The sequence below is a fragment of the Acomys minous genome (genome assembly GCF_964271855.1).
Source record: "Acomys minous genome assembly, chromosome: 14".
NCBI classification, from domain to species: domain Eukaryota; kingdom Metazoa; phylum Chordata; class Mammalia; order Rodentia; family Muridae; genus Acomys; species Acomys minous.
In genome coordinates this window covers 70,202,458-70,230,329 of record NC_140496.1, presented here as the reverse complement: position 1 = coordinate 70,230,329, position 27,872 = coordinate 70,202,458, and the positions used below count along the sequence as shown (strand labels likewise).

At 34.8% G+C, this 27,872-nt stretch overlaps 1 protein-coding gene across 7 annotated transcripts in view; it reads right to left on the bottom strand.

The window, feature by feature from the left end:
- The window catches only part of COL11A1 (collagen type XI alpha 1 chain), a 188,166-nt gene that overhangs the window by 99,205 nt on the left and 61,089 nt on the right, over nt 1–27,872 (bottom strand). Inside the window, exons 6-25 of one of the 7 annotated variants that reach the window (XM_084757803.1) lie at nt 22,230–22,346; nt 21,847–21,999; nt 21,569–21,661; nt 19,645–19,899; nt 19,024–19,086; nt 17,854–17,895; nt 17,092–17,154; nt 15,459–15,533; nt 14,324–14,407; nt 12,628–12,684; nt 10,451–10,504; nt 7,912–7,965; nt 7,738–7,791; nt 7,530–7,583; nt 6,072–6,125; nt 5,359–5,403; nt 2,516–2,569; nt 1,986–2,030; nt 1,734–1,787; nt 1,329–1,373 (exon numbers count right to left, since the gene is read on the bottom strand). In XM_084757803.1, the coding sequence (XP_084613929.1) occupies nt 1,329–1,373; nt 1,734–1,787; nt 1,986–2,030; nt 2,516–2,569; nt 5,359–5,403; nt 6,072–6,125; nt 7,530–7,583; nt 7,738–7,791; nt 7,912–7,965; nt 10,451–10,504; nt 12,628–12,684; nt 14,324–14,407; nt 15,459–15,533; nt 17,092–17,154; nt 17,854–17,895; nt 19,024–19,086; nt 19,645–19,899; nt 21,569–21,661; nt 21,847–21,999; nt 22,230–22,346 (1,515 nt within the window). The remainder of the gene's footprint in view (nt 1–1,328; nt 1,374–1,733; nt 1,788–1,985; nt 2,031–2,515; nt 2,570–5,358; nt 5,404–6,071; nt 6,126–7,529; nt 7,584–7,737; nt 7,792–7,911; nt 7,966–10,450; nt 10,505–12,627; nt 12,685–14,323; nt 14,408–15,458; nt 15,534–17,091; nt 17,155–17,853; nt 17,896–19,023; nt 19,087–19,644; nt 19,900–21,568; nt 21,662–21,846; nt 22,000–22,229; nt 22,347–27,872) is intronic. The other 6 variants (XM_084757797.1, XM_084757798.1, XM_084757800.1 and 3 more) reach the window with 6 other exon arrangements.

Genomic DNA, 27,872 nt, shown 5'->3' with positions numbered 1-27,872 from the left:
TAAAATAAAGACTCATGGAGGAAAATATGACTCAGTAATAAGCTGCTTGCCTAAATAAATAGCTGAAAATAATTTTCAGAACATATCTTAATTTTTGTACTGTATTTTACTAAGATGGTATAAACACTCTAAAACCTAGGTGTTTCTACAACTCTGTAAATTACAAAAATCACTGTCTCATTTAAGCTATATAAGAGAATTCTAAAATATGTAAGTTATACATACGTAAACGTATGTATTTTCTCAGAAAAACCAGTTATGTTCACTGACATTCACAATATAAGAAAAAAATCACTACAAAGAGCCTGATAGTGGTTGTACTATAACCAACGTGGACAGAAAATATGACTTAGGGGAGTCTAGCAAGGAAAATGGGGGGAAGTCATCCTTTAAGTACCCATTTATTCTTGCTGTCATCTAGACACTGAGTTAGTTAGCAGGAACATTATTTGAAAGGGGCCAATGGAAAGTTCCAATTTGCCTTTCTGCAGATCATGCAACAAGTTTTGTTGCAAGAAAACCTAGTTACAGCTGAAAAGCATATATATATTTTATGGCCTGGAGAGGTAGCTCAGTGGTTAAGAGCACTGGCTGCTCCTCCATATGACATGGTTTTAATTCTCAGCACCCTCCTAGCAACTCAGAACCAGCTGTGACTCCACTTCCAGAGGATCTGATGCCTACTCGTGGCCTCCACAGGCACTGAAAACATTAGGTGCACAGACAGTCATGCAAGAAAAACACTCATACACATAAAATAATAAAATTTAAGATATATTTTATATATTTTTTTACTTAAAATATCTTGGAAGAAAATCAAAACATCATATGCCATAATTAATCAGACAGAAAGATTATACTAACCATTTTCTAGTTATAAATCTGTCATAGATATTATATTTTTGGAGATAGATAAGTGTGTAAAATTAGATTGAATGTGAAATTCTACTGTTTCCATTCTGATTTCTAACAGTAACCATGTTCAAAGTTTACAGACTAGGTATTTAAATAATGAGAAAGTAATGATGAACCAAAATAAAAACAATCACCCATTCCAATTAATTTTTGAAATCACCATTGTTGATAATGTTAGGAGCAACCTAAGTAGAAATCTTACACTTTTAAAAACTTAGATCTTAAAGATGTTTAATGGAATTTTATCCAACTTTTATTGCTATGGGTCTACTTCCAGCTACCATAGTATTTTAATGATAACGAAGAAAGTTATGGTAATATGATATCCAAAAGAGCAGCAGGATTTACAAATACTGAGGGCTAAATGTAGAAAGTAGCTTAGCAGCAATTACAAGAATAATAAAACAATTTACCTTTTCACCTGGAGGGCCAATTGGGCCTTGTGGACCAGGAAGACCCTGTTATAAAAGAATTTATTTCATGTCAGAAATCATTTCACAAGCACACATCTTCAAAATAAATGATAAAATCTATGGCACTTGGATTGACTCCCAAGAAGCTGAGTATTTCTCAGTCTCAGCCTCGGGCTCTGTCTCTGTCTCTCTCTGTCTCTGTCTCTCTGTCTCTCTGTCTCTCTCTCTCTCTCTCTCTGCCTCTCTCTCTCTCTCTCTCTCTCTCTCTCTCTCTCTCTCTCTCTCTCTCTCTCAACACACACACACATACACACACACACACACACACACACACACACACACACACACACACACACACTCATCTTAACCCATTATCTCCCAATAAAAACAGTGGCTAAGACTTACCTGAGGTCCTGGATTCCCTTGCTGACCTGGTGGTCCAGGCTCCCCTTGGGGACCCTACATAGGGAAAAATCAAAGTACTTAGTAAGGCTTTTGTATTAAATTTTTAAATTCTAATTGTTGAAAATTAGCCCCAAATTAGTTTTCACACAAGAGGTATGAGAAATATGTTAAGTACTGCATATTTTTAAATATTTACAAAGATTAAGTTCAGTGTTTGAAGCTGACATGAGCTTATAGAGCTTAACTACTTACCATGTTTCCTTTTGGTCCTTGGGGGCCATCTATACCTGCAATACCCTTCAGTGAAGAACAAAATAGATTTTAAAATTTACGTATTACAATGGAAAATTTTAAACATCCTCTTATACTATGCTAGCCAGCAGCCTGTGGTGATTTACAATTCTTTTAAGAATACCCAGACATGAGGATTTAGGATTTAAGAAAAATTAGGAAAGGCATAAACTGTTCCATGCGTGTCTACACTTTACATTGTGTGCAAGGGGTTAATCACGACAAGTGCAAGACCTACCTAAAGATAAGAAGAGAGCAAGGAGTCATAGAGTGATTGGTTAATGTGAGGGACAGCATCGATAGAACACAGAGAATAGGACGTTAGCTAACTCAATTCTCTGCTGAGTTCTGTACAAATGCATGGTAGAAAAGCTTTCTCAAAAAAAAAAAAAAAAGGAAGGAAGGAAGAAAACAACCAGCATACAAACCAAACAATCAAAAAATAAATAAATAAATAAATAAAAACCCAGAAGTTTCCCACAAATACATACAGGCTGACCAGGAGGTCCTGGAGTTCCTCTTGGTCCCAGCAAGCCTCGTGGACCCTAAGTGGAATAAAAGAAAGGCGAAAGCGTGCATAAGAAATGTTCTCAAAACAGGCTTCTTTCACTGAAGATTTTGAATATAATGTGTGGATTAGAAATATTTATTCGTCTCCTTTCAGTGTACTGAAAATAAATGTTTAAAGCAGCATTTTATGTAATGTAAATATTAAATGTTTATACAGACACAAAAGGCAAAATAGATAACAGTGTTTAGTATAAAAACCTCCTGAGATTCAATAAACAGATGCATCACTTATAATGTTTTTAAAAATCAAATTGTTTAATGGTCTTAATAGGATACTTTTGTGTCATTTTCTAAATTTATTGGAACACTCAATTTTGTTGTCATGAAGACACAGATTGTAAAAAACAGAAAAGCTCAGACTCACTCATTTTCCTTTTAGATAAACTACATCTTGAGAGAGCATTCATTTAAGAACAAAGAACTGGGTATTTATCTATGCAGATTATAAAACCATTTTCTGTAGAAGGGCTTTGAATTATTAACATTTACATTAAATTTTTTCTGTTCTCTTCTCAATGTTCTTTCCCAGCTTTAGAAAAGTCAGAGTAATAATTTACTCAATTTTCGTTACCTTAATTGACCTGGCAGGCTTTATAATGAGGCAAATGAAGGCTGTAGTTAGGGAGGCGTTTCAAGTCTGGTTCTTTTCTTTTTTTTTTTTTTCTTTTTCTTTTTTTTTTTTAATTCATTTTTATTAATTTATACATATTACATCTCAGTTGTTAGCCCATCCCATGTATCCTCCCATCCCTCCCTTCCTCCCACTTCCCCCCCCTACTCCCCTCCCCTATGTCTGTGTCTGAGGGGGATCTCCTCCCCCTGAATATGCTCATACGGTATCAAGTCTCTCCTTGGTGACCTATTATCTTTCCTCTGAGTGCCACCAGGCATCTCCATCCAAGGGACATGATCAAATATGGGGCACCAGAGTTTGTGTGAGAGTTAGATCTTCTTCTCCACTCAACAGTGGAGAATGTCATCGGCTAGTCCGGGTAGGGGTTCAAGGTTTTTACTGCCTATTTTTTCCTTGGCTGTTGCCACAGTTTGCGGAGGACCCCAGGGCCCAGACTCGCCTGTAGTTTTCCAGGACCCACTGGATCCTTCCATTTCCTCTTTCTCCCAGGCTTCTCACACCTAAAGTTTCAATAGGATGTCCTCCCCTCTTACCCATTATTCTGGTAGGTACAGTTTTTCATGGGGACGTACACCTTGGGCTAGTGTCTCGATATAAGTGAGTATATACCATTTAGCTCTTTTTGCTTCTGTGTGAACTCACTCATTTTCCACTCCTTGGAATATACCCAGAGGATGTACTACCACACAACAGGGACATATGCTCAACCGTGTTCATAGCTGCCTTATTCATAATAGCCAGAACTTGGAAACAACCTACGTGTCCCTCAACAGAAGAATGGATAAAGAAACTGTGGTACATTTACACTATGGAATACTACTCAGCTATTAAAAACAAGGAATTTCCAAAATTTGTGGACAAATGGACTGGTTCTTTTCTTAAGCTAGTTTTAGTAAAACTCCTCAGCTGAGCTTCCTTAATATCAACACTTATTGGAGAAAAGTGATATAACCTTTATTTCTAGTATCTAACTTCTTAGTATCTTGCTTCTGACAACAAGGATAATTCACATACAGAATATAATAATTTTAGAGTTGCTGGTAATATTAGAAAATAAGAAAATTAAATATATTCAACAAACCTAAATAATAATATTTATGTGCAGTGTAATAAATATAGTTCTATGTATTTTTCTCCATGTAGATATCCAGTTGGACCAGCACCATTTGTTAAAGATGCTTTCTTTTTTCCATTGTCTGGTATGGGCTTCTAGGTAAAAAAAAAAAAACAAAAAACAAAAAAAAAAAAAAAAACAAAACAGTGTCCGTGGACTTATTTCTGGGTCTTCAATTCCATTCCATTGCTCTACCAGTCTGTTTCTATGTCAGTACTATGCAGTTATGATGATGATGATGATGATGATGATGATGATGATGATGATGATCTAGTATAGCTTGAAGTCAGGGATAGAGATAGCTCCAGAGGTTCTTTTATTGTATAGAATTGTTTTAGCTATACCGTGTTTTTTGTTTTTCCATTTGAAGTCGAGAATTGTTCAAGAAGACCAACAGATTTAGATAAAATAGACCCATGGGGCGTACAGAGACAAAACCATCAAACAAAGAGTGTGCATGGACTGGACCTAGGCCCTCTATATAGAGGTAGCCAACGGGCAGCTCCGGCTTCATTTGTGTCCCCTAGTAAGTGGAGTGATGCTGTCTAGGACATGGACTCTGTTGACTGCTTTTGATCACTTCACCCTAAGTGTCTTGCCTGGCCTCAGTGGTCAAGAAGGAGCTCAGCCTTGATGCCTGGGGTGAATATGAAGGGCTCAAGGACAAGGAGAGGGTGGAAGGGAGAGACAGGGAGGAAAAGAGGGAGGGGGATACAATCGGGATTTAAAGTGAATATATAAATTAAAAATAAATTATTTTTTAAAAAAAGGAAAAAGAGATTTTTGACCAGCAAGATGTTACATTCTACATTTCATTCTCCAAAGTCACAAAGGGTACCTTTACAACAAAAGGGCATTTGTATACATTCTGATTTTTAATTTAAAAATTATGTGGCTAATTTGTGTAAAATATGTAAAGTGTAAAATGTTTTATAATTTAGCATTTCCTAAATAATACAAGCCATTATTCCTCATAAAAGTGATTGATATTTAAAAATAAAGAAAATACGACTTACAGCTTCACCTGGAAGACCCCTGGGTCCAATCTCTCCATCTTCTCCCTACGATTAACAAAAGGGGAGGAGCACTATTAGACTGTTATCATCAAAAGGGGAGGAGCACCATTAGACAGGTATCATCAAAAAGCAAGGGAGCACTATTAGACAGGTATCATCAAAAGGGGAGGGAACACCATTAGATAGGTATCACCAAAAGGGGAGGGAACACCATTAGATAGGTATCACCAAAAGGGGAGGGAGCACCATTAGACTGGTATCATCAAAAGAGGAGGGAGCACCATTATACAGGTATCATCAAAAAGCAAGGGAGCACCATTAGACAGGTATCATCAAAAGGGGAGGGAACACCATTAGACAGGTATCACCAAAAGGGGAGGGAGCACCATTAGACTGGTATCACCAAAAGAGGAGGGAGCACCATTAGACAGGTTTCATCAAAAGGGGAGGAGCACTATTAGACTGTTATCATCAAAAGGGGAGGGAACACCATTAGACAGGTATCACCAAAAGGGGAGGGAGCACCATTAGACTGGTATCATCAAAAGAGGAGGGAGCACCATTATACAGGTATCATCAAAAGGGGAGGAGCACCATTAGACAGGTATCATCAAAAGGGGAGGGAGCACCATTAGACAGGTATCATCAAAATAAGTTTGTTGTTTTCTGTTTTAACTGAAAACACAAATAAAAGAAGTAAAATATTAGTATACCCTCATTCCGTCATCACCAGGAAGGCCAGGAGGACCTTGTGGACCTCTTTCCCCCTAAGGAATAAACATAAAGAGAATAAATATCGGAAGCAGGGTGATTGTTTACAAGTACATAAGATGGTGAGTACAACCAGATAAAATAGAGCACTTCTCCTGAAAAACTTATCTTACCTTTACCTTTCATAAAGTAGTTATGAGGTAAGTAAAATATTAAACTGTAACCAGCTTTACAAAATAGTAAACGAGAAAACTTCTCCCTCAGTTTTTAATAAAAATTATTGAAAGAAAATATATGTAAAATATCTTCAGACACTTATTAAGAGGTGAGTTATTTAGAAAATTAATTTTCTTAATGATTGTCTTAAGAATGTGTACACTTTGTTGTAAAAAACTTCATTTCCGAATATTCACATTGAATTAGCACAACTCATAAAGCTTTAATAAACAAATTCTGTATTTCTTTCACAAAACAAAAATTGTATGTACATTCTGGGATGTGTTAGGCATACTTAAGTTATTTTGTTAACCATCTATAAGATTAAATTTTCTTTTTCATTCTCCAAATTACCTAATACAGTCCTAACTTTGTTCTTCATTATGATAAAGAAAAATATAAAGAACCAGGATATTACTTTCTCATGTACTCTGGTTTGACTCAACTTTGACTATGTACCCTGGAGGGGGAGACCTGGTGGCACTCAGAGGAAGGACAGTAGGCTACCAAGAAGAGACTTGATACCCTATGAACATATACAGGGGGAGGTAATCCCCCTCAGGAACAGTCATAGGGGAGGGGAATAAGGGGGAAATGGGAGGGAGGGAAGAATGGGAGGATACAAGGGATGGGATAACCATTGAGATGTAACAAGAATAAATTAATAAAGTAAAAAAAATAAAATAAAATAAAATGTATATCCTAATAAAAAAACCCAATTCTTATTGTTTTTAAAACTGTTTCCCTTAATTCCCACTAAAAAATACCTAATGGTTGTTAGTATTTAGGACACAGATGTCTTTAGCCTGGCAATTAATGAATCCTTGCATTGAAGTGTGCATCACAAAGACACAACATGTTGCAGGGTGTCTGTAGGTGTCCTCGTCTGAGTTATTTACACTGGAAAGATTCTGGCAGTGCTCAAGAAATAAAATTCTCAATTCCCCAACTGTTCTATTAATTTGATCTTTATAGCATATGGGAGTATAAGGATTCTGCCTCAATTTGTTTGCAGATAAAGAATATTTAAATGTCTACAAATAGTGGGAAAAAAACATACTGGTGCCACTTACAAAGTTGTATCTCCATTTCCTCAATATCTAATAGACATAAAAGTTTACCAAATGGAGTCACCAATGTTTACTATGTTAATTTGCTCTTCTGCTCTCCAGAAGTATACCAAAACTACTTAAGTTCCTCAGAATCCTATTATGTCTGGTTAAAAAGTAAGAAAGGCGTCTTACCCTATGACCTTTGTCACCCGGCAGGCCTGGAAGTCCATCAAACCCTCGATCTCCCTGTAAAATCGCAATCATATCATCATCATATTCTCATTCTGGATCAGGAATCTAACTTCAACAGAGGGTTTGCTTTTTATATCAAAATATGACACTGTCAAAGAGAAACTGTCACACCACGCATAAGCTGAATACAAAATTATAAAGCTCTGACCTTAGACCCAGGCTCTCCTGGCATTCCTCTTCCTCCATCAGCACCTGGGCGGCCCTGAAAATGTCAAATGCAAGGTTAAGAAAGGATGTCTGCTTACTGTAAATACAAAAGGACAAAAAAAAAAATTGATGGCTGAAATAACACCTCAAAATACACAAAGAATGGTATCCATACCCTCTTCCCAGGCTTTCCAGTTGGGCCAGGAGGACCTTGGACACCTCGAGGACCCTATACAAAGACATTTTAATTACAGAAATTGTAATTACTGAAGACACACACACACACACACAAATAAATGTTCGTCCATAATTAAACACAGATTATTTCAGCATAAAATTCTGGCAAAGTATAAGTCAGAGAAGAAATTTTCTGAAGTGGTTTTTCATGTGAAAGACTGAATTGCATAATGTTTCATGTGGGCCTGATAACATTCAAACAAAAGAAATATAGTGATATCCTTTTAAGCCTTTATAATCAACTACCCATTGAATTTTCAGAGAGATGATTTTCGCCTAGGAGTCATTGAGCTCCGTCAGCACTATCATTCTGTTCTCATCCCAAGCCCTCTAGCCTCACCTCCTTTCTTTCCATTGTTTAAACATCTTCGCTTAGATGATTCATCTCCCAATCTACTGATCACATTGAGTTTAATCACTCTGAGGCGTAGTGGAATTCCCAAAACATTATTATTTTTTAAAGTATTCAACTATATTTGTTACGTGAAGCAGATTTACTTAAAAGCCCTCTACCATGTAGCACAGTGCCTGGTGTAAGATTCTTCAACCATCCACAAAGTAATGGAGGATCATTTTGTAACTAGAAATACTCTTTTGCAAATGGAAGGATAAAAAAATGTATGTTCTGGAAATGTAAGGAGGAAACGGTCTAATAATTTAAAGTCAAAGAGCGAAGCTTAAAAAATATTTTATGTAGCATATTTTAATATGTTCCTGTAATTCCCAGTGAACGAATCAGTGTTTTTCATCTTTTTTACAGCTCTGTTATGTAAGCATTCAAAGCAAGGCTACCACATGTTCAACTGGTTAGTGCTGTCAGATTTCCTGTGATTTTTGTCACAATGGACTATTTATCAACAAGAAAAATTGTAATATTGGTGCAGTTAAGTATTATGAACCCAAAAACCTTATGCTGTATGCAAGCAGCCAGTCATAGTATATTATATAAAGCATAACTTGATTGAATTGTTTTCCAGGAAAATGTACCAAATTCCATGATAAAGAGCTATCTGGATGAGACCTGATGGGCTGTGGTCATATGGTGGAGGTGGAGGTTCTCTTCTGTCAGAGGTCTAGGGAAGAGGAATATGAAGGAAGATGTAGGGAGGGTGAGAATGGGAAGATATGAGAGAGGGGATAAAAATTGGGATGTTAAATAAATTATAAATAAAAAAAAGGATAGACCATGATGACCAGTTATTTGTGGGTTAAACAAGGTTATAAGTGTAAAGTAGAAAATAATAATAAGTTGTGTGATGTCTTCTGAACATGACAGAACTGTTGCACTCATGAGTTCTCAGAAGCTGTGGTTGCATGATCACAATCATGCCAGTCAACATCCTAGCATGGAGTGACCAGCACCCTTAATCGAGGAGTGTACGGGAGATAGTGCTAGTTTTCATTAAAAGTACACCTTCTAATAGGCCCACACTCATGTTCCAGTGAATGGCCGCACACCCATGAGTATATGGAAGCACAAACTGGAGTTAGTGAATTCTTTAAAGGAAAACAGAAAAAGGAATAAAAGGAGGACACCAGGTTGGGGAGGTCAAATGGTAGGGATGGGTATAGATTATGTTACAAAAAGGAGTTGGGAGATCCCCAGGCCCATATTTTTTTATATTAAAAGAGATTTGATAATAAAAAAGAACTACCTCATTTGATATTCTAAAGAAATAACCAAAACATTGTAGAGATATTTTTTAAATAAATTGTTTGCATTTAAATAATATTTTCATCTTAATTATAGTCACCAATGTATATAATAGGCTCTGATTTTTTTTATTGCTTATCATTTTTAAAATAAATCTAATTGTATTTAATAAAATGGTATAATTAGGAAAGACTAAGAAGCGGGTACTGGTGGGTAAACATAACCAAAATGTATACATGCACAAAAATATCATACAAATACATTATTAGGTATAAGTATGATTACAAAAACATGAAGAAGGAAAACAATAAAGGATAAACAATTAATAACTGCCACAGTCAGTATGAATTTATATTTCCACCATTTATTTATTTAAAAATGAATCTATTTTGAAATCACATTGTTTTTGTTTCTACCATTAATATAACATTTCAATATACTTACCGGTGTATCTTATACACCATTAGCTTACACTAAGTGTGCTAAACAATCTCCATGAAACAATGTGCTAAGTTGGCTGTTTGCAGAAGCGTGGGCTCAAGAAAGGAGGAGAGAAACCCGGTAACATAGCTGTCCTTGCTTCTCTGGCCAATAGTATCATGTAAAGGCCATCTACTTTCAAACCTGGTAGGCCGACAACTTAACTATTGTCTAACAAACTAGTGAAAAACCAACAGCCTATTCAGAAGTTTTCAATTAAAACCCTGAAATAGGCTTTACTGTGAAATAAATACATTCTTTCCTCCTAGCATTTCAATTGTTCTACTACACAGATATACATAATAATAGAAAAAAGTGAAGAGAACACATTACTATTTCTTACCTGAGGACCTGGATCCCCACTCTCACCTTTGGCTCCAGATGAACCAGGACCCCCCTGAAAAGAAAAGTAAAAGAGACAACCAATTAATTCTAAGTCACCTGAGCTCCTTAATTAACAACTTTTACTCAAAATAAGAACCCATGTTTTATTAATCAGTTTGGTCTTTCTAATGCAATGAACTGTGCAGGTTCTGTCTCCAAAGTGTGCTCTTCCGGGCACATCAAATGCATGCTGATGTATAAACTGTATATAAATATCCATATTCCACTCTCCCAACAGAACAGAAGCCAACTTTAAAATCACACTGAATGTATTTTTTTAGTTTTATTATAACAAATATTGCCTGGTAAACAAGGTATGAATAACCACTGTACTGTGAGGTACTACTAGGACAGTGAATTGTCAGGGTCAGGTATACACTGAGTGCATTTACACAGCAAGGATTGTGCAAAATTGACTCATTTAGAGACAGGTAAATCTCAGGTACTGCATTTTATGTTAATAAACTGTTTTGGAAAAATGTTATCGCTATCATTATAATTATTGTGAAATCATGTCAAAGCATTTCCCCAGATTTTTATTTTTTTCTACAAACATGAATCATTATAGTAATACAGTATACAAATGCTTATAATATTTAAAGACCACAATGATGCCTGTAAGATTTTCTGTAAGAAAAAAAAAGTAATTGCTTTAGAAAGGAACTGTAGAAATTAGGAATATATACCATGCATCCATACTCTGTAAATGCTTAAGAATACTAAAAATTAATATGGCTGTTATATGTTCACAAGATTTCTGATTTATTTTAAACAGTATACATTCTATTAAGCTGAGTTTCAGCAAAATGAAACAAAGAGTAAAAATTTGATAAATCTTAAAGAAGCCTTCTAGAGCCTCCTGGTGGCTTCAAAGTAAAATAACCCTTACTCCAAATCTCAAGAAAGATGTGAAGTTGAATGTGTTTTTTTTACAATTACCTCAATATTTTCATATGATATGAGGCTATTGTGAAAAGCATTGTTTCCCTGTTTTTTTCCTCAGTCCATTAGACATTTTTATATAGGAGGTCTACTGTGTGTGTGTGTGTGTGTGTGTGTGTGTGTGTGTGTGTGTGTATGTGTGTGTGTGTGTGTGTGTGTGTGTGTGTGTGTATGCGAATTAATTCTGTATCCAGATACTTTGATGAACATTTTTATCAGCTGTAAGAATTTTCTCTGATGATTTTTTTTTGGATCACTTATGTGTACTATCTTTTTAGAATTTTTTAAATTTATACTAATCTTCATGTAGTAAGAACAGTTATGAAACAATCAGAAAAGCCTTATATAAAAGTTACATCCAAAATGTTTAGTTACATTCCAAAGCTTACATACAAAATGCCAAATTTGTATTTGGCAACTTTGAAGAACTTACATTCTAGGTTGAACAGACAGTAAATATCTAGAAAAAAAGCAATGTTTGCCTATTCAGATTTACTATAGCTAGATAGATACATACATACATAGATACATAAATGATACATAGATGATAGAGTTGATTATATACTATGTAAGAATAAATGTAAATGTATAAATAGATGATCCCCAAAAACTTCAGAGACCTACAGATTATGGCATTTTTAGCATGTTTTTATTAATGTGTATTATCTTATCATCTGTAAATAAGGATACTTTTCCTTTTTTCTTTCCAACTTAACAGATAAGAATACGACCAAAATATATTTAAATTTGAAAACTGATTTAGGTAATATAAATATAATTAAAAGGAAAACATTTGAGAGGAGTTGGGGGAAGTGAAACCGTGATCAAAGTTATTTTCAATAAAGCGGACTAAAAAATTTGACACTGAATATCAAATATTTTAAAAGCAATTTAATGAGAAATCTAATATATAACTGTCAAGAATTAAAGGTAAAATTGCATTTTAATAATTAAATACAATGCAAATAAATTACATATACGGTTTGAGAAACAGATATGTAGCAGTAACCCTTTTTGAGCTTCACTAAAACCTTCTGGTCAGAAGTATTAAAAATTAAACTGAAAACTTTTAAAAAATGTGTCAATATCAGTCTTGCACCATACATTTGCTAGCCTGAGTCATGATCAGAATCTGACAGATGATGTAGGAAGTCATAGTAATAGAAAACCTTTAACATAATTTAGGCAACCTACCACTGGTCCTGGTCTTCCAGTTAGACCCATTGGGCCAGGTGGGCCTCTGAGAGCAATCTAGAAGATAAAAATATCAAGGTCAGGAACACTTGCCTAGTACTACACTGTAACAAATAGTCATTTGGCCATGATGTCCTTGTATAGCTAACAAAGTTAAAATAGATAGATGCTAGCAAAAGTTTAGCCAATGATGAAATGCATGTAGCTAGAATGCCCTGTGTAATTATAGACAAAACAGGACAGGTGTAAGTATGAACTGAGAGCTGCTATGGCTGTGTGCGTAAAACAAGCATAAGACCAAGCCAGACAAAATCAGAGCATGCAAGCGGAGAGGGTCTCAGGAATTCCCACCATTAGATTTTTTTCAGGGCATTGGACCAAGTAAATACCATGCTCCAAGGAGATGACCCCTGCATCTACACATTCTGGAAGCACTAAATAAACTCAGTGGATTTATGAACAAGAAGAAGGAGAAGGAAGAGAAGAAGTAGGAGGAGGAGGAGAAGAAGGAGATGAAGGAGAAGGAGGAGAAGGAGGAGGAGAAGGAGGAGGAGGAGGAGGAGGAGGAGGAGAAGAAGAAGAAGAAGAAGAAGAAGAAGAAGAAGAAGAAGAAGAAGAAGAAGAAGAAGAAGAAGAAGAAGAAGAAAAAGAAGAAGAAGAAGAAGAAGAAGAAGAAGAAGAAGAAGGGAGGGGGAGGGGGAACATAAGAAAATCAAGGGAAAATAGTGGTGGTGAAGCTAGTGCAAGAATTGAGGGGAAAGAATTGGGATTAACTTAATTAGAACACATTAATTATATGCTTTAGTGAAATGATCAATTAGTAAAGAAAAAAGGACAAATCAAAACAAGAGGTCTGCAGCCTCAAAATGTTTTAACTTCAAATAATTGACTTATATTTTCAAAGCAATGTTTTTTCCATGAAAAAATATAGAAATAATTAGTAATTATAAATATTTGAGAGTTGTAGTAGGCATTTACATAATAAGTACATATTTTAACTATCATTAAATATTACATAATCAAACAATGATCTTTTAGATGAACCATGGTTTAAGGACATAAATGTATATTGAGAATGAATTAATATGTTTGCTTACATATTCAGTACTTTACTCATACATAATTATGATAGTGAATAAGAAGTTTTCTTAGATGAGATACAAATACAGTTTTTATATCCTTACAGGTCCAAAATCCTAGTTAGCTTCCTCCTTTATAAGTACAAAAATATGAACAAAGACATGACTTCTGATTGTTTTCTTGTTTATTGTCTGAATTTTTATATCAATTGCTTGAAAGCCACCTAAAAATAAATTGTCTATCTGGTTTATAAATAAGAGGAACATATGTCTTTTATACTGTGTTCTCACAGATTTTGCCATAACTTTTAGCTCACACCTTTGCAGAAGAAAATCAGGTTTGAAAAACAAGAAATACTAGATATTAATCTATCAATATTCTGTTAAAAATGGGAACACTGTATGCCATGGTGGGATTATATCTACATTGCATGTGGCTATATAAGAGTCATTTATTTAATATTAAGTTAGTAAGTATCATCACAGGAAAGATAAGTATGCTTGAGAATTTTTGCCTGTAAATTCCATGTGATGTGTAGAAACACTCTTTCATGGCCCTCCACCACACTATGTGATACAGAGTCAGGCCACATGAGCACATGCTCATCTTTTCTTACCCGAGCCTGCTGAAGAATCGCCTGAGCTTGGGCTTCCTGTGCAGAGATCGTTGGTCCTTTGGAGCCATCACCCCCATAGCGGAACTAGGGAAGGATAAAGTGAGCACAGAACTGGCTTTTGGCACACTTATGGAGTTAGGTCCTTTAATCATTAGATTAAAAAATGAAATAAAAGGTTGATATTTCCAAAAGTTCCAAGTCACTTCATAATAAGACATCTGTGAGTTTCTGTGTGAGAGGACAATTCTGCTCTCAGAGCAACTATACATAATCTTCCAATTTCAAATTTTATCACTGATATTTCTTTTTTAAAATGCCACGCCTATTCTAATCTGTGGAAATGCTACCCACTCTAGCAATTATTGCACAAGAATTTCAAGTGTACTAGATTCAGTAAAAACCTTGTTCACCCTTAGGCAGCTGTTGTTTCTCCATAGAAGCCTGGAGTTCTGCCTTGATTTTTAATCTGAAATGTCATTTGAGTCAATTTTCCACTTCAGATAGGTTTTCTTCTTTTTTTAATTTATTTTTTTATTAATTTATTCTTGTTACATCTCAATGGTTATCCCATCCCTTGTATCCTCTCATTCCTCCCTCCCTCCCATTTTCCCCTTACTCCCCTCCTCTATAACTGTTCCTTTACTCTTCCTCCCCCTGTATATGCTCATAGGGTATCAAGTCTCTTTTTGAACTTCATTGCACTAAAACCGATAAATACATCTTTATAGCCATATGGTAACTAATCAATTTTGCAAGAGACTGAATATTAAGATAAATAATTTTTGAGCAATGATGACACTTAACTTCTTTTAAAAAGTTTCTGTGACAATCAATATTAGACTAAACTGTGTACTAATACTAAGTAACCTGATGTTAATCTACAATCCAGGGCTGTCAACCTGATTAGAACGATTATGGACATTTCACCAAATGAAGAATTATAAGAGATTAAAACCGGGTTAATGTAGAAAGAGATATTTACCAGAACTCTGTCCCTACTTTCAAGGCATGATGCTTACGTTTGTTCATTCCTAATACTCAAAACTGTTCCTTGTTGATGATTCAATCATAGTATTTTTAGTTACATAATGATAAGATATGAAATTTATCTTAATAAAACATTTTGAAAACCTACTGGTAACATCAACATGGTGCCAGGAGGACCAGGTAAACCATCAGCCCCTGGTAAGCCAGGACGTCCTGGTGGGCCCTAGAAAAGGAAATACAATAAACAAGAGCAATTAGTAGCATATATTATAGCAGTGAGTCTCCAATTGCTGAGAATGCACCTGCCCTCTCTGAATTGGCTAATCTCCTTAAAGTAAATACACATAGACAGGATTGGATTTGCTTGTCATAGCTGCAAAGAATATGAATAGTGAATGCTTACTAATGCACAGTCAAAATATAATGCAAATCATATTCAAAGTTGATATGCAGCTTAAAATTGCATATCAAGAAGCCTTCCTGTATATTCTGGAGGGAAATCTGTGTGAAGAAAAAGTGAAAAATAGGTTTCTACAGTTGAAACCAATTCATTTGTTAAATTTGGTTAAGTCTTATTAGATACTTAAGTAATATGTATTTAACATAAAAATGGACATTCCGGTATATCTTGTACCTATGTTGAATGTTATCTACAAAATGGATACTTTATTAGTGTAATTACTTACGTGAACATAAGACCAATATTAAGCTTTGCCATTATTAATTTTTCTTAAAATAGTGTTTAATAGTACACTCAGTGTGTGTATGCATGCCTGCATTTAGGTGTACAAATTTGCATATGTTTACTATGTAGATATACATGATTTTCAAGTATAAAATATACAGTATACATATATAAACTTATATGTAAGTACCCGATACATAAATATGAAATACATTTGAATCAGTTAGCAGCAAAAGGAAGCTTACTCTTACATAGTCAAACCATATTCAGTAAAAAAAAAATTGGATCAAATTCTAAAAATTAATAATTAAAGATACAATAAAACCATCAGCTAAAGTAGTTTTTGAAAATACTAACAATGTCAACGGCTGTGGAATATATTTCATTGTGTAAAACGGCAAGTTTGATTTGAGTAGAAGTACTCAACTCCCACATATATGCTTAGCTAGCACGTCAGTGCTGGCTTGTAATTCTAGAACTCTGAAGGAAGCACAGGCAGAGTATCTCTTGGGCAAGCTGTCCAGCAAGCTCTGTGTCCAACTAGAAACTCTAGTGCAATATATAAAATGGAGTGAGATTGAGAAATACAGCTGGCATCAGTGTACGCTCTGCATACTCACTGACACACAAGTACATGTGCACACATACACACAAGCACACACGCACACCCACACTTGTGAATACCAACACCTTAATACACACATGGTTCTCCTACTCATTAAATAAACAAGTAAGCAAACATTTCCATCAAACTCAGTATCTGAAATTATGCAAATGGGGTTAGGAAAAATGGACGTCTACAGGAATAACCAAGAACAAATGTCTTGTGTTCAGATTTGAAAAACCAAATCTACCCTAATTGTTCACGTGCACAAAGGACTTGAAATCAAATGTGTCTGGCTAATCATGTGGCAGATAAATTCTTTATCCCCACTTAAACCTATCTGAAAAGTGAAGTAAACTGTCTCACAGTCTTGAAGTTGTAGAATTCTCAACCAGCTCCCCCAATAGAAGAAAAAGGTACCATGTTATGTTGAAGAAGACATTAAGTCTGTGTGCCACACATTTGTAATGGGACACCCCTTTCTTCACTTACCCTATCACCAGGGTCACCGGGGAGCCCAGAAGGGCCTTGTAGACCTGGAGGACCCATGAGACCCTGCAGAGGAAGAAAACATAATCAGAAGCAACTTCCTGCCTCCTTAGTATTCAAGTAAGGACATACCTCTAAAAATCAAAGAGTGTCTCATTTATACTTAATAAACATATCCTTGACTCCCAAACAGCTGCCCTATTTAGCTTTCTGTGCAAACAGAACATATAGGAAACAGTTCCGTGTCCAGCACAACTGCTCCTCTATGAGCCTGTGATCAGGGTGGAGGCAGATGCCAAGGAAAAACAGGAAGGAGAGCGTGCCAATGAAAACCCACTGAGGTGAAGGCTGGTACCCAGGTCTTCCTGAAGAGATGGCTATTCATAAGACTAGACCGCAAAAACGTGGATAAAATTTAACAAGAAATCATTTAGCTTGTCGGCATTTTAGCATTTTGTTTTGCCATCGCTTGAAAGCATCAATGTTGTATTTTCAGATGAAAAAAATTATATTTCACACAGGCACATACACGTGTTCATAAACACAATGTGTAAAGAAAGAAGAAAATATTCAAAATGTACTTTATGTTCTGTCAATATTGTCATTTTTATAGACAGATGAAAAATAGGACAAATCTACCAGCTCCGAAGCTTGACTGTTTTCCTCTACAAATCAAATCAGTCTAAAATATAAACAACTCAACCATGTGACAGAAATCCTATATTAAATAATTTTAAAAATCAGGACAAAAATTCATTTACATACCGCTGGTCCAGCTGGCCCAGGTGGTCCTTCAACAAGCATCCCCTATAACCAAAAATAACCACATAACTTTTACCCCTTTCCACAGACTACAAGAACACACCACATATCATAATTTTTAAGTAAATCCTAAATTCACATAATATATACCACTTAAAATATATTTGTATGGGAAAATGAAATAATTTAAAATGATAGAAAACATACTTTTTGCTATTACTGAACCTATAAACTAATTGAAAATGGACTATTTGGATTAAAAGAGTGGGAAGAAAAAGAATATGCATTTCATTACTTAATTCTGACTGAAAAAAAATAGACAAAAAACAGGGGCTTGATAAATGTTTGCTATATTGATAGATAAACTGGCGAGAGAACCAAAGAAAGAAAATGATGCCTAAACACTTTCATTCCAGAAAACTGTATTCCTTTGTATTCAGTGCCAGAATTATATGTATCTGAGGTGAACAGTAAAACAGTCCACATTTCTAATGCACTGCTATCTAAGGTCAAGTTGCTGGTGAGGAAAATTCTGTCCTTTAAAGTTTCTTCTAGAAAATAAACACCCCTTAACAATACATTGAGAATCATAGCATCGATATAAATCACAGTTCCACATAATCATGTAAGGAAACAAAATGAGTTTTTAGATAATATTCTTGTCTTATTATTTCACACAAGAACATCGTATATACAGACCACACTACCACTTCCCTTTCATATCTCTCAACTCCGTGTATATTCATTTTGTTCTATTATTGTATGATGTACTTTGGATCAGATACAAATAAATATCTATGTCAAATAATATTTCTAATAAAATAATTATATAAATCATCAGTAAAACTATAAACTGAAGAGCTAAAGTCATTATATCTCAACCACCAAACATTTGAAATTACAGAAAAATATGTAAATTCTGATTTGTAAAAAGAGAATTAGACCAGAAAAATGTCAGCCACTTTCATGTTCAAAAATTCCAAGTGTATAATTACTTTTATTTTACTGACATTTTGCTTTCCAGCAATTCATTGTGCATTCATCTATACATGGTAAGTGATAAACAGAAGAATTTTCATTGACAATGCATGGTCATACAAACTGACTTAAGGTCATTGTAATTCATAAGTTAAACAATTGTAACAATCTTTAAAATATATTCAAAGCACTTACAGGTTCAACCACAGCTGGTTCCCCCTTCTGCCCTTTCTCTCCATATGCACCATGACCATTTATCTATTGAGTCAAAAGGTCAAAAGTTAAAACAGTAAAAATAAATTTCAATAGGTGAAACAGTTTTTCAATCTTTAACAAAAATATTTTAACCATCTAGATACATTGAAGCAACCTGTTATAATGTGCTTGTTTCACTAAATAAACAGTGTTTCTTTAAATTTGTGTTACAGAAGGTTAAATTCATTTGGAGCCTCAAAATGTTCACTAAGACATAAAAAAAGTCACCAAATCAAATGTAGAAGATATTTTAGAAGAAAATATTACAGACAGTACTGAAAAATAATGACAAAATTACATAAATGTATCATTGATGAGAAATTTAGGATACAATTTTAATTACAATACTTTAAAATGAAGACTGCAGAGAGAACCCAAGGTACAACAGCTGCCACCTCCCACTGGGAAGAACCTATCATGTTTTCTAGGCTTGGTCAGTGTCCACAACTGACATAAGAACTCAGCCTGAATTTTAAAACTGAAAAAAAAATTATCAGAATGAACACAGAAACATTCCCAAGATAAGACATGCACGGGGCACAGAGCGTAGTGCTGACTTACGCTTGTTTCTGTGAAATCAGTTTCTGCTGGGACACCTGGGCCAAATTCTTCATTAGGGGAGGGCGTTGTCCTTTCTTCATATTCTTTGTATTCATAAAAATCATATTCACCTAAATCTCCATCTACCAGAAGATCAGAGTCCCTGCCGTCTATTCCTTTGTTTCCATATAGAACATCCTCTGAAATGTTTCTCTGGACATCATAATCCTCTCCAGTTAGATATTCTTCAGTAAAACCTTCTTCAACTGGATTTGGCTATTCATTTAAGTTGCAGGGGATTGGAGAACATGAAGGTTACTGTTAGCAAAGCAAGGCAAGCATCTGGAACTACAGTTTAATGGCACGTGACGAGAAGGGAGCTCACTACAAAAGCAGCACCGGAGCCTGGAAAGAGGCTGTTCGGTACCACTGAAAGGAATATACTTGTACATACACCAATATGTACAAAGACATATTGCTTTCAAAGCACCCTCACCCATTAACGGCAAATGTTCAGATGGAGTCAATATGTGTATTTGACTCTCACCAGGAACATTTGCTCATCAATAAGGCATTACGTTATAAAGTAATATCTGAACAAATAAAGTATTTGCTTAAGTTTTCAAATCTTATTGGATAATAGAGCAAAAATGTAATTGCTACAATGATAAGTCTTGTTATTTGATATTCAGTCATGTCAGTTAAACATTAGTACCAATATCTGAAAGCTATCCTTTGCAATGGCTGTTCAGAGTCTCCTGCACAGAAGGAAGTAACTTTATGGTTGTAATCAAGTTAAAATTAAATAATTGTCCTTGTCAGCCTCTAAATTACCTTTGACAATTTCTTCTCAATGGCAAGTGTACTATAAATACTAGAGAAATATTGATGAAATAAGCATTATAGAAAATTATGTGAATGAAAATACATGGCTAAATCATTACAATAACAGTATTGGATATAAAAATCCAACAATCATAACATTTTAGTTAAACATACAACACATACTTCTGCAAAAAAAAATTCCATAGTAGCTATGATGTAATTAAGCTCTTGCCACTGAAGTGAAGAGCTGAATGAATTTGCATAAAAAAGTTAACATCCTGAGTTTTGCAAGTTCTCATAAGAAAAGGTTGAAAATGGGAAAAGTTAAAACCTATTTACACCCTAAATGCGTATAATTCTAAAGGATATGTTTATATTATAGTTATAATTTATTGGGATATATACAAGTTTCAAATAATTAAATTACTTACTCTTACCTAGTACTTTTTTACTGATGATGATAACATAAATAATCAGTGCAAGATGTTTAACCATATTAAACTGAATTTTCTGCTCATTGTTATTTCACGATCAGAACATATGCGTGATATGAAATTTGGGATGGCCTACTCAGACCTACCTATCTTAGACAACTTTCATGGAAAAAAATCTAATGCTTAAAGTATATTCTTTCAATAATCATAATTAAAACTAAATTCCTAAAGAAAATTTAAAATTGAATGGCTTATTAAAATTGAAAACCATATCTTACTAAAATGCTTGCTGTCATTAAAATGATTGTTCCCATGCAATAAAAAGCTGATTGTATCAGTTGATGATACAATTATCACGTCAGAGGATTCTTCCCCTGGAAGGATCATGCCGTGAATATTCTTTGTAACGTGTTATAAAGCTTTTCCCAGCTGTATGAGCAATATGGAAATTGATAGCACCCAATTCACTTTGATAAGTATGGAATTTGCATGAAGCAAAATTGCCATGCAAACCCTGAACTGACATCAATTGTAACGGCAAGGTTTTTGTAATTATGAACCATGGCTCCTCTAAGAGTGACAAGTCAAAGGACTCAGTGCCTGGGATGCTGCTCCAAGGAAATCCACCCAAATACATTAGACGTTTTGAAAGCCGCACTGAGATTACCTCACTCAATGTGGATTACCTCATTTGATCCTGATACACGCCGAGGAGACTCAGTCTGGTAAGTTTCCATTGTTCCATAATTGTATTCTTGAAAATCATCCACAATATTTGCCTGATGATAAATTCAGAAGAAACAAGGTTAGGACATTTGCTAAACCACCTCAAATGAGTGAAAGTCATGGTTCAGTTGAGTTAGAGTGTTAGCTAAATTGGAATTGATCTAATTGGGTTAAGACTAAGACTCATCAGAGATCTTCCATCTCATCCAGGACAGATCTTGATTGCCTTTCTTGCTACCTGGACCCCTAGTTTGGCTCTGGCTGATGCTTGATAACGTTTCTTCTTCTTGGATGCAAATTTTTCAGATTTGGGGGATGTGACCTTTTTAGATTTTTTCTTTGAGTGAGTGGCCAGTGTCCTCTTCTTCTTTGTGTAATTGGATTTCTTTTTCTGTAAAATGTCATGAAAGACGGAATGGAAAACATGTAGTGAGAAAGAAAATAAAGAGTACGGATGAAGAGGGAGGAAACGAGAATGTAAAAACGGCCGGCAGTCCTCAAGGCGTTCTCTGTCAAACAGAGTCTGTTATTAGTTCACAGAAGTGAGTGATAGGTAGGAAGTAAGTCTGAAGGACGAAAGAGGGGGGACAGCACATACAACAGACAGTTCTTTGGCTTTACCTCTGTTTGTGCTACTGTTCCTTCAGTTACAGTGGGTATCTCTGTTACACTCTCAGCCTCTTTATAGTCTGTCTCCCCATACTCATAGTCATACTCGAATATATCCTCAGGTGCATACTACCAATGCAAAGGAAAGAATATTGGGCAATTTGGTTAGTTGCAGGTAATATTATTAACAGGGTGGAAATCACCTGCTTAACCTTTACTCGAAGTAAATGTTAAGAGAGATTTCACGTTGAACAGAAATATTGTTCTATTGTACGTAGAATCTAATATCATCAGAGTTAGCAAGCAAGCTTTCTAAGAACAAAACTAGTCATTAGGGCTGTGAGAAAAATAAAAGTTTGACTGGCTCAAACTTTTATTAAACCTCAAATGTTGATTCAAATGTAGGATTTACGTTTCGGGCATAGTGGTTAAATATTCATTTTAGCTTGGATTTGCAAAAATCTGTTGTGAAATGTCTCCCCATGAAATAGCAATTTTACTAGGACTGCAGCTAAGTTGACAAGGACTCAGCTAATACACACTGACACTGGCTTCAATCACAAGAACAGTAAAAATAAAATTCAAAAGTGCAGTGTTTTATAGGTATGATTTTTAATAAATAAAAATAGGAAGAATAGTCTTATGAAAATATGAGAAAACATTCACATTTACTGAGGGAAGAGGAAGAAATAGGAAATAAATATGACTGTATTTGGAAAATACTAACAAAATTTATTGTCAATTCACTCACTTTCTCTAAACTACAAAATGAATTGTCATTCCTCATATTTAGTGACTTTCCCTCAACGTATGTGAATGGTTCTAGATAATATAGCCTAAGGCAATGATGAATATAAGCATGAAAATTATTTTAGCATTTTATGATTATCAAAATACCAATTTAATAAAAATTTAAACTATTTAGTATTTGATTAAAATATAAAGCTGTGTATAGAAAACAAATTACTTTTTGGTAACCCTATAAGCCAGATAAAATATCTATAACTACTAGGAAACTATAATTGTATGTATATTATGTATCAATGTACATATAAAAAGCATAGAAAATACATATGCACACACATATAGAGAGAGCCTATATATAATATATAGAGAGGTATATATGTGTGTGTATGTATGTATGTATCTATATATACATATATACATACATATATATATATACAGAGATAGAGATTATATCTCTATATATAGAGATTATATATACCTCTCTCTATCTCTGTCTCTCTCTCTCTGTCTCTCTCTCTCTCTCTCTGTGTGTGTGTGTGTGTGTGTGTGTGTGTGTGTGTGTGTGTCTGTGTGTCTGTGTGTGTGTGTGTGCATACATGTACGTAGCAAGAGAGAGGAGGAGAGAGAAAGTGAGTCCTGAAAAGCCTGGCTTTAAACTTGCTATGCACCCAAATATAGCCTTGAACTTTTGATCTTCTGCCTCCACCATGCAAGTGCTGGGTTACAGGCAGGGAACTACCGTGTCATACTTTAATGTACTAAGTAAGAACACTGTACCAGAGAATAATGTTTCTGTAGCTACCATCACTAATGTGGAAATAAGAAATACTGAATATCTATAATTACACATGGCTAGCTTGAAATAAACTATGGAAAATAATAACTATTACCAGATTAATTTTATTTTTTCATTTTTAAATGTAACCGAATTGTGCATTATGCCCTACTAAAAACTATCAGTACATGAATAGTCTGTTTTAAATGTGAGCCAAACAACATTTTGGCTAAGTTCTTGGATTTGGAGATGTGCTTGTTAAGTTTTCATCGACGACGTAATGTTTGTAAAAGTAATTAATTTATTTTGTTTCTTCTGGTAGAAGACAATGTCTTCTAATCTTTATAACTCTCTCAGCTACTGAATCCTTCTACAAGTGTGCTTCCACAAGCACTGGACCACAACATAATATTTCGTATACCTGTGTGATTCTTCTACTACATGCAACTATATAGCAAACTTTAGAGGATATTTTCCACTTCCCATTATGGAATTTTGAAAATATCCTGAAAATGGTTTTAGTTAAGAAACAGTTTTAATCCATGATATGAAGTCCTGAAAACCTGGGTGGGGGAAATAAAATAGGTTTTATAGGCAGACTGGGGACAGGTCGGATTGGAACATGGGGACCAAGTGTGGGGGAGATAGGATGGAAGGAGAGAGTGAGAGGAGAGATGACTACATATTGGGACATTGGGGGAAGGGTGGAAATCAAGCGCAGTGGGAATCTCCTAGAATGCTTGAAGGTGATCCTATTACTCCTAGTACTGTGGGATAAAGTCTTAGCTGGCCATCTCTTATAGACAAGTAAGTCTTCCAGTGGTGGTACTGGGTTGCATTCAATTGAGTTGTTGGCCACTAAAGTCCCTTGGAAATCACCAAACAGAGCTGTTCAAAGACAAAGGACTGCTCTTCTACAGACTAACAATGGTCTCCACTGCCAAGGACAACAGCTACACAGCTCCTTGAACATAGAACGGCCTGGGCGGTGCCTGCATGGAGCCTTCACTCTAAAATTCATGTTTCTTTGGCATGGAAGGATACTCTGCAGGCTAAGAAAGAAGAGGCACGGACATCACCACCTGAAAAACCCTTTACCTAAACCTGTCCTGCCTGCAGAATATGGTGGAGTAATGGTGGCACAGAACTTGCCAGAGTGGACAACCAGTGTCTGATTTGACTTAAGTTGCACTCCATGAGAGGGAGCCCCTACCGAAACTGCTTGGGTGATCAAGAACCAAAGATTAGACAGACAAGGGACCTAGGATAAAAATCAACTAAGCAAGATTGATATAAGATCACAGGGACTAAAGCAACAAGCAGAGAGCTTACATGTGTCTGTGCCAGGTCCTACGCCTAGATACTGTAGCTTTTATCTTGGTGTTTTATGGGATTCCTGACTGTGAGAAAAAGTGGATCTCTGGCTCTTTTGCCTGCCCTTGGGACCCTTTTCCTCAGTTGGGGAGCTCTGTTGCTGCATCCAAATTCAACATGAGACTTTTGCTACAATAGTTATTAATTAATTAATATTAATATATTAATTAATATATTAAATATAATATATGTTATTTTGCCTTTTTTTTGGTTGTTATTTCTTGAGGCCTGTACTTTTCTTCCCTTTTTTCTTTTTCTTCCCCCATGACAGGGTTTCTTTGTGTAGCCTTGGCTGTCCTGGACTCCCTTTGTAGACCAGGCTGGCCTTGAACTCACAGAGGTCTCCCTGCCTCCATCTCTCTAGTGCTGGGAATAAAGCCTGTCCTTTTCTAATGAGACACCGAGAAGGAGTGGATGCAGAAGGGAGGTAAAGTTAGGAGAAATAAGGAGAACCTGAAAAGACTAAAGCAAGGGGACATTATAATCAGGATGTATTTATAAGGGATGAATCTATGCTCAACAAAATGGGAAAAAAAGTATGATGTGAGCACTTGAGCAGAAATTTGGAAATGGGGTAAAGATGAGTCTTCTGAAAGTGGAAATCCTCTTTCCTCACTTGTTTGTTTAAAGAACAAAACAAAACACAACAAAAACCCCGTGCCTTAATAAAAACTGTGTTTTACAACAAGCACTATTAAAAAATGATAGTAGCCTTTCATATTGGGAAGCCATATTCTTTCACTAAGTATCATCTTCCCTTTCCTGCACTTTCTATTTTAGTCACTAAAGAAAAATTTATCAATTGCCGCTCCTTTACAGGTAAATAGAACATGTATGAAACATTAAGAAAGACTCATACAGAACTCTAATATCTAATTTCTTATGTAGGATGATAATTTAACATGGTACAAATATCTCAGAGACACAATTTCAATAATAGTTATGCTGCTGAATCAGGGATATTTAAATCCATATTAGAATTCTATGAAAATCTGTCTATGGGGTACATCTCTCACTCCGTGGTGAGGATGTAATTGTGGCAAGTGCATGCACAGCTGGATTGAGATTGCATTAGATGTGTTACTTAAAGAAGAAACGAATTAGAAGAAATAAATATTTGAATAATTGTAACTATGTAAGTTCCCCAATTCATTAACAGAATATTAAGGATACTGTCTGACCCAAGCTCCACATTGAACTTTATGTTCACACTTGAGAAATAACATTGCTTTGGTATTTTTTAGTCAGGCTACACAAAAAAATAATTAGGAAATGCACATTCAGAATATAATGAAATAGTTAATGGCTATCATTTAAATTTATTATAAAAACTGCTTAATTTTATTTTTAGTACTAATAAAGGGTGTTTATTATATTCAAGTATCACTGAAGCTAAGAAGGAGTAAGAGTCAATTTTTCCAGAAAAAAAAATTAAAGTAAAACTTCTCATTGTGATGCACTGGTTTAGGAGCTGATAGCAATTGTCAATCATTAGTTCACAGAACACATGGTTCTCTTCTTCCTCTAAGCAGAATTATGTATTTTCTATAACAAACAGATTTTATTTACCTTATAAAAATGGCAAATTCAAAGTAAATATCATGAGTTTTAGACACAGAAGCAGTGACACACTTTTAACCTACCAACTATAGAAACCTAAACATGGCCTGGTGGGTTTTCTCCATCAAAACTACCACAAATATATTCAGTAAGACACAGTTAAAAAAGAATAAGGCACTTGAGAATTGTACAAATAAAACATTCAAGGAATTTTTCTCAGCTCTTTCATATTGGATTTGCTGCTGGCTTCTTAAGATTGTACCCTGTTTAAAAAAAGAAAGAGATACTACAATTAAGTTTTGGGAAGGTTAGAGCAACAAAATTCACCAGGATACATTATAAATGAAAATAGTGTCAACATTTAAAAATTTTAAAGTGTAAAAACCAAATGGAATTTGTATCAGTTATAATAATAAAACAAAATATCCACTTATTCTAAGTAGTTAAAGCTAAAAGTGTAGTGGTGTCTAATAATGCTTTGTTAAAGAATATACATGCTATTTGAGTTATTCTTAAAATGGAATTTTGTTCTCAAAATTCAAATACATTTTTGTAATTGAATTTCTTTATTTTTTATTTTATTTTTTACATATACATTTATATAAACTACATATAGCAAGAAGAACCAAAAAACAAACATGAATTATATAAATGTTACATTCATAGTATTTTGGCTATTTGGCAGCCTTAAAGAAAATATTTAGAAACTGTACCAGAAACGGTATTCCTAGTTGGTTTAACCATTATCCACAATTTTATTTGGGCCCCTACAAAGGTATTATTTGTCCAAAATTAGCCAAAAGAAACATTAAGATAACAATACCCCATTTCCCTTAAGGGAGGTTGAGTAGGTTTTTGGTTGCTTTCTTGGGTGATAGATGTTTATTTTCATTGGGAGTTGATTATAAGTTATTAGTGGTTTTATGTAGAGAGAAAATAAGATTGGACTCAGGGATGTCTCTCTGTCTTTCATTCTTAGGTTTGGAGATAGGAACTAAAAAGAAAGAAGGGGGAATATAGAAATCTACAGGGCATATAGGACAAAAAAAGAAATTATTGAATCTACCCCTGAACTTAATGCCTTAATTATTACTCACAAGGTTATTTTTAATTCACTGGTATAGAATTTTGTATACATATGCAAAGTAAGTTTAATTTTTGAAACATTGGTATAGATTTCAAATTTAAGTTTAATTTTT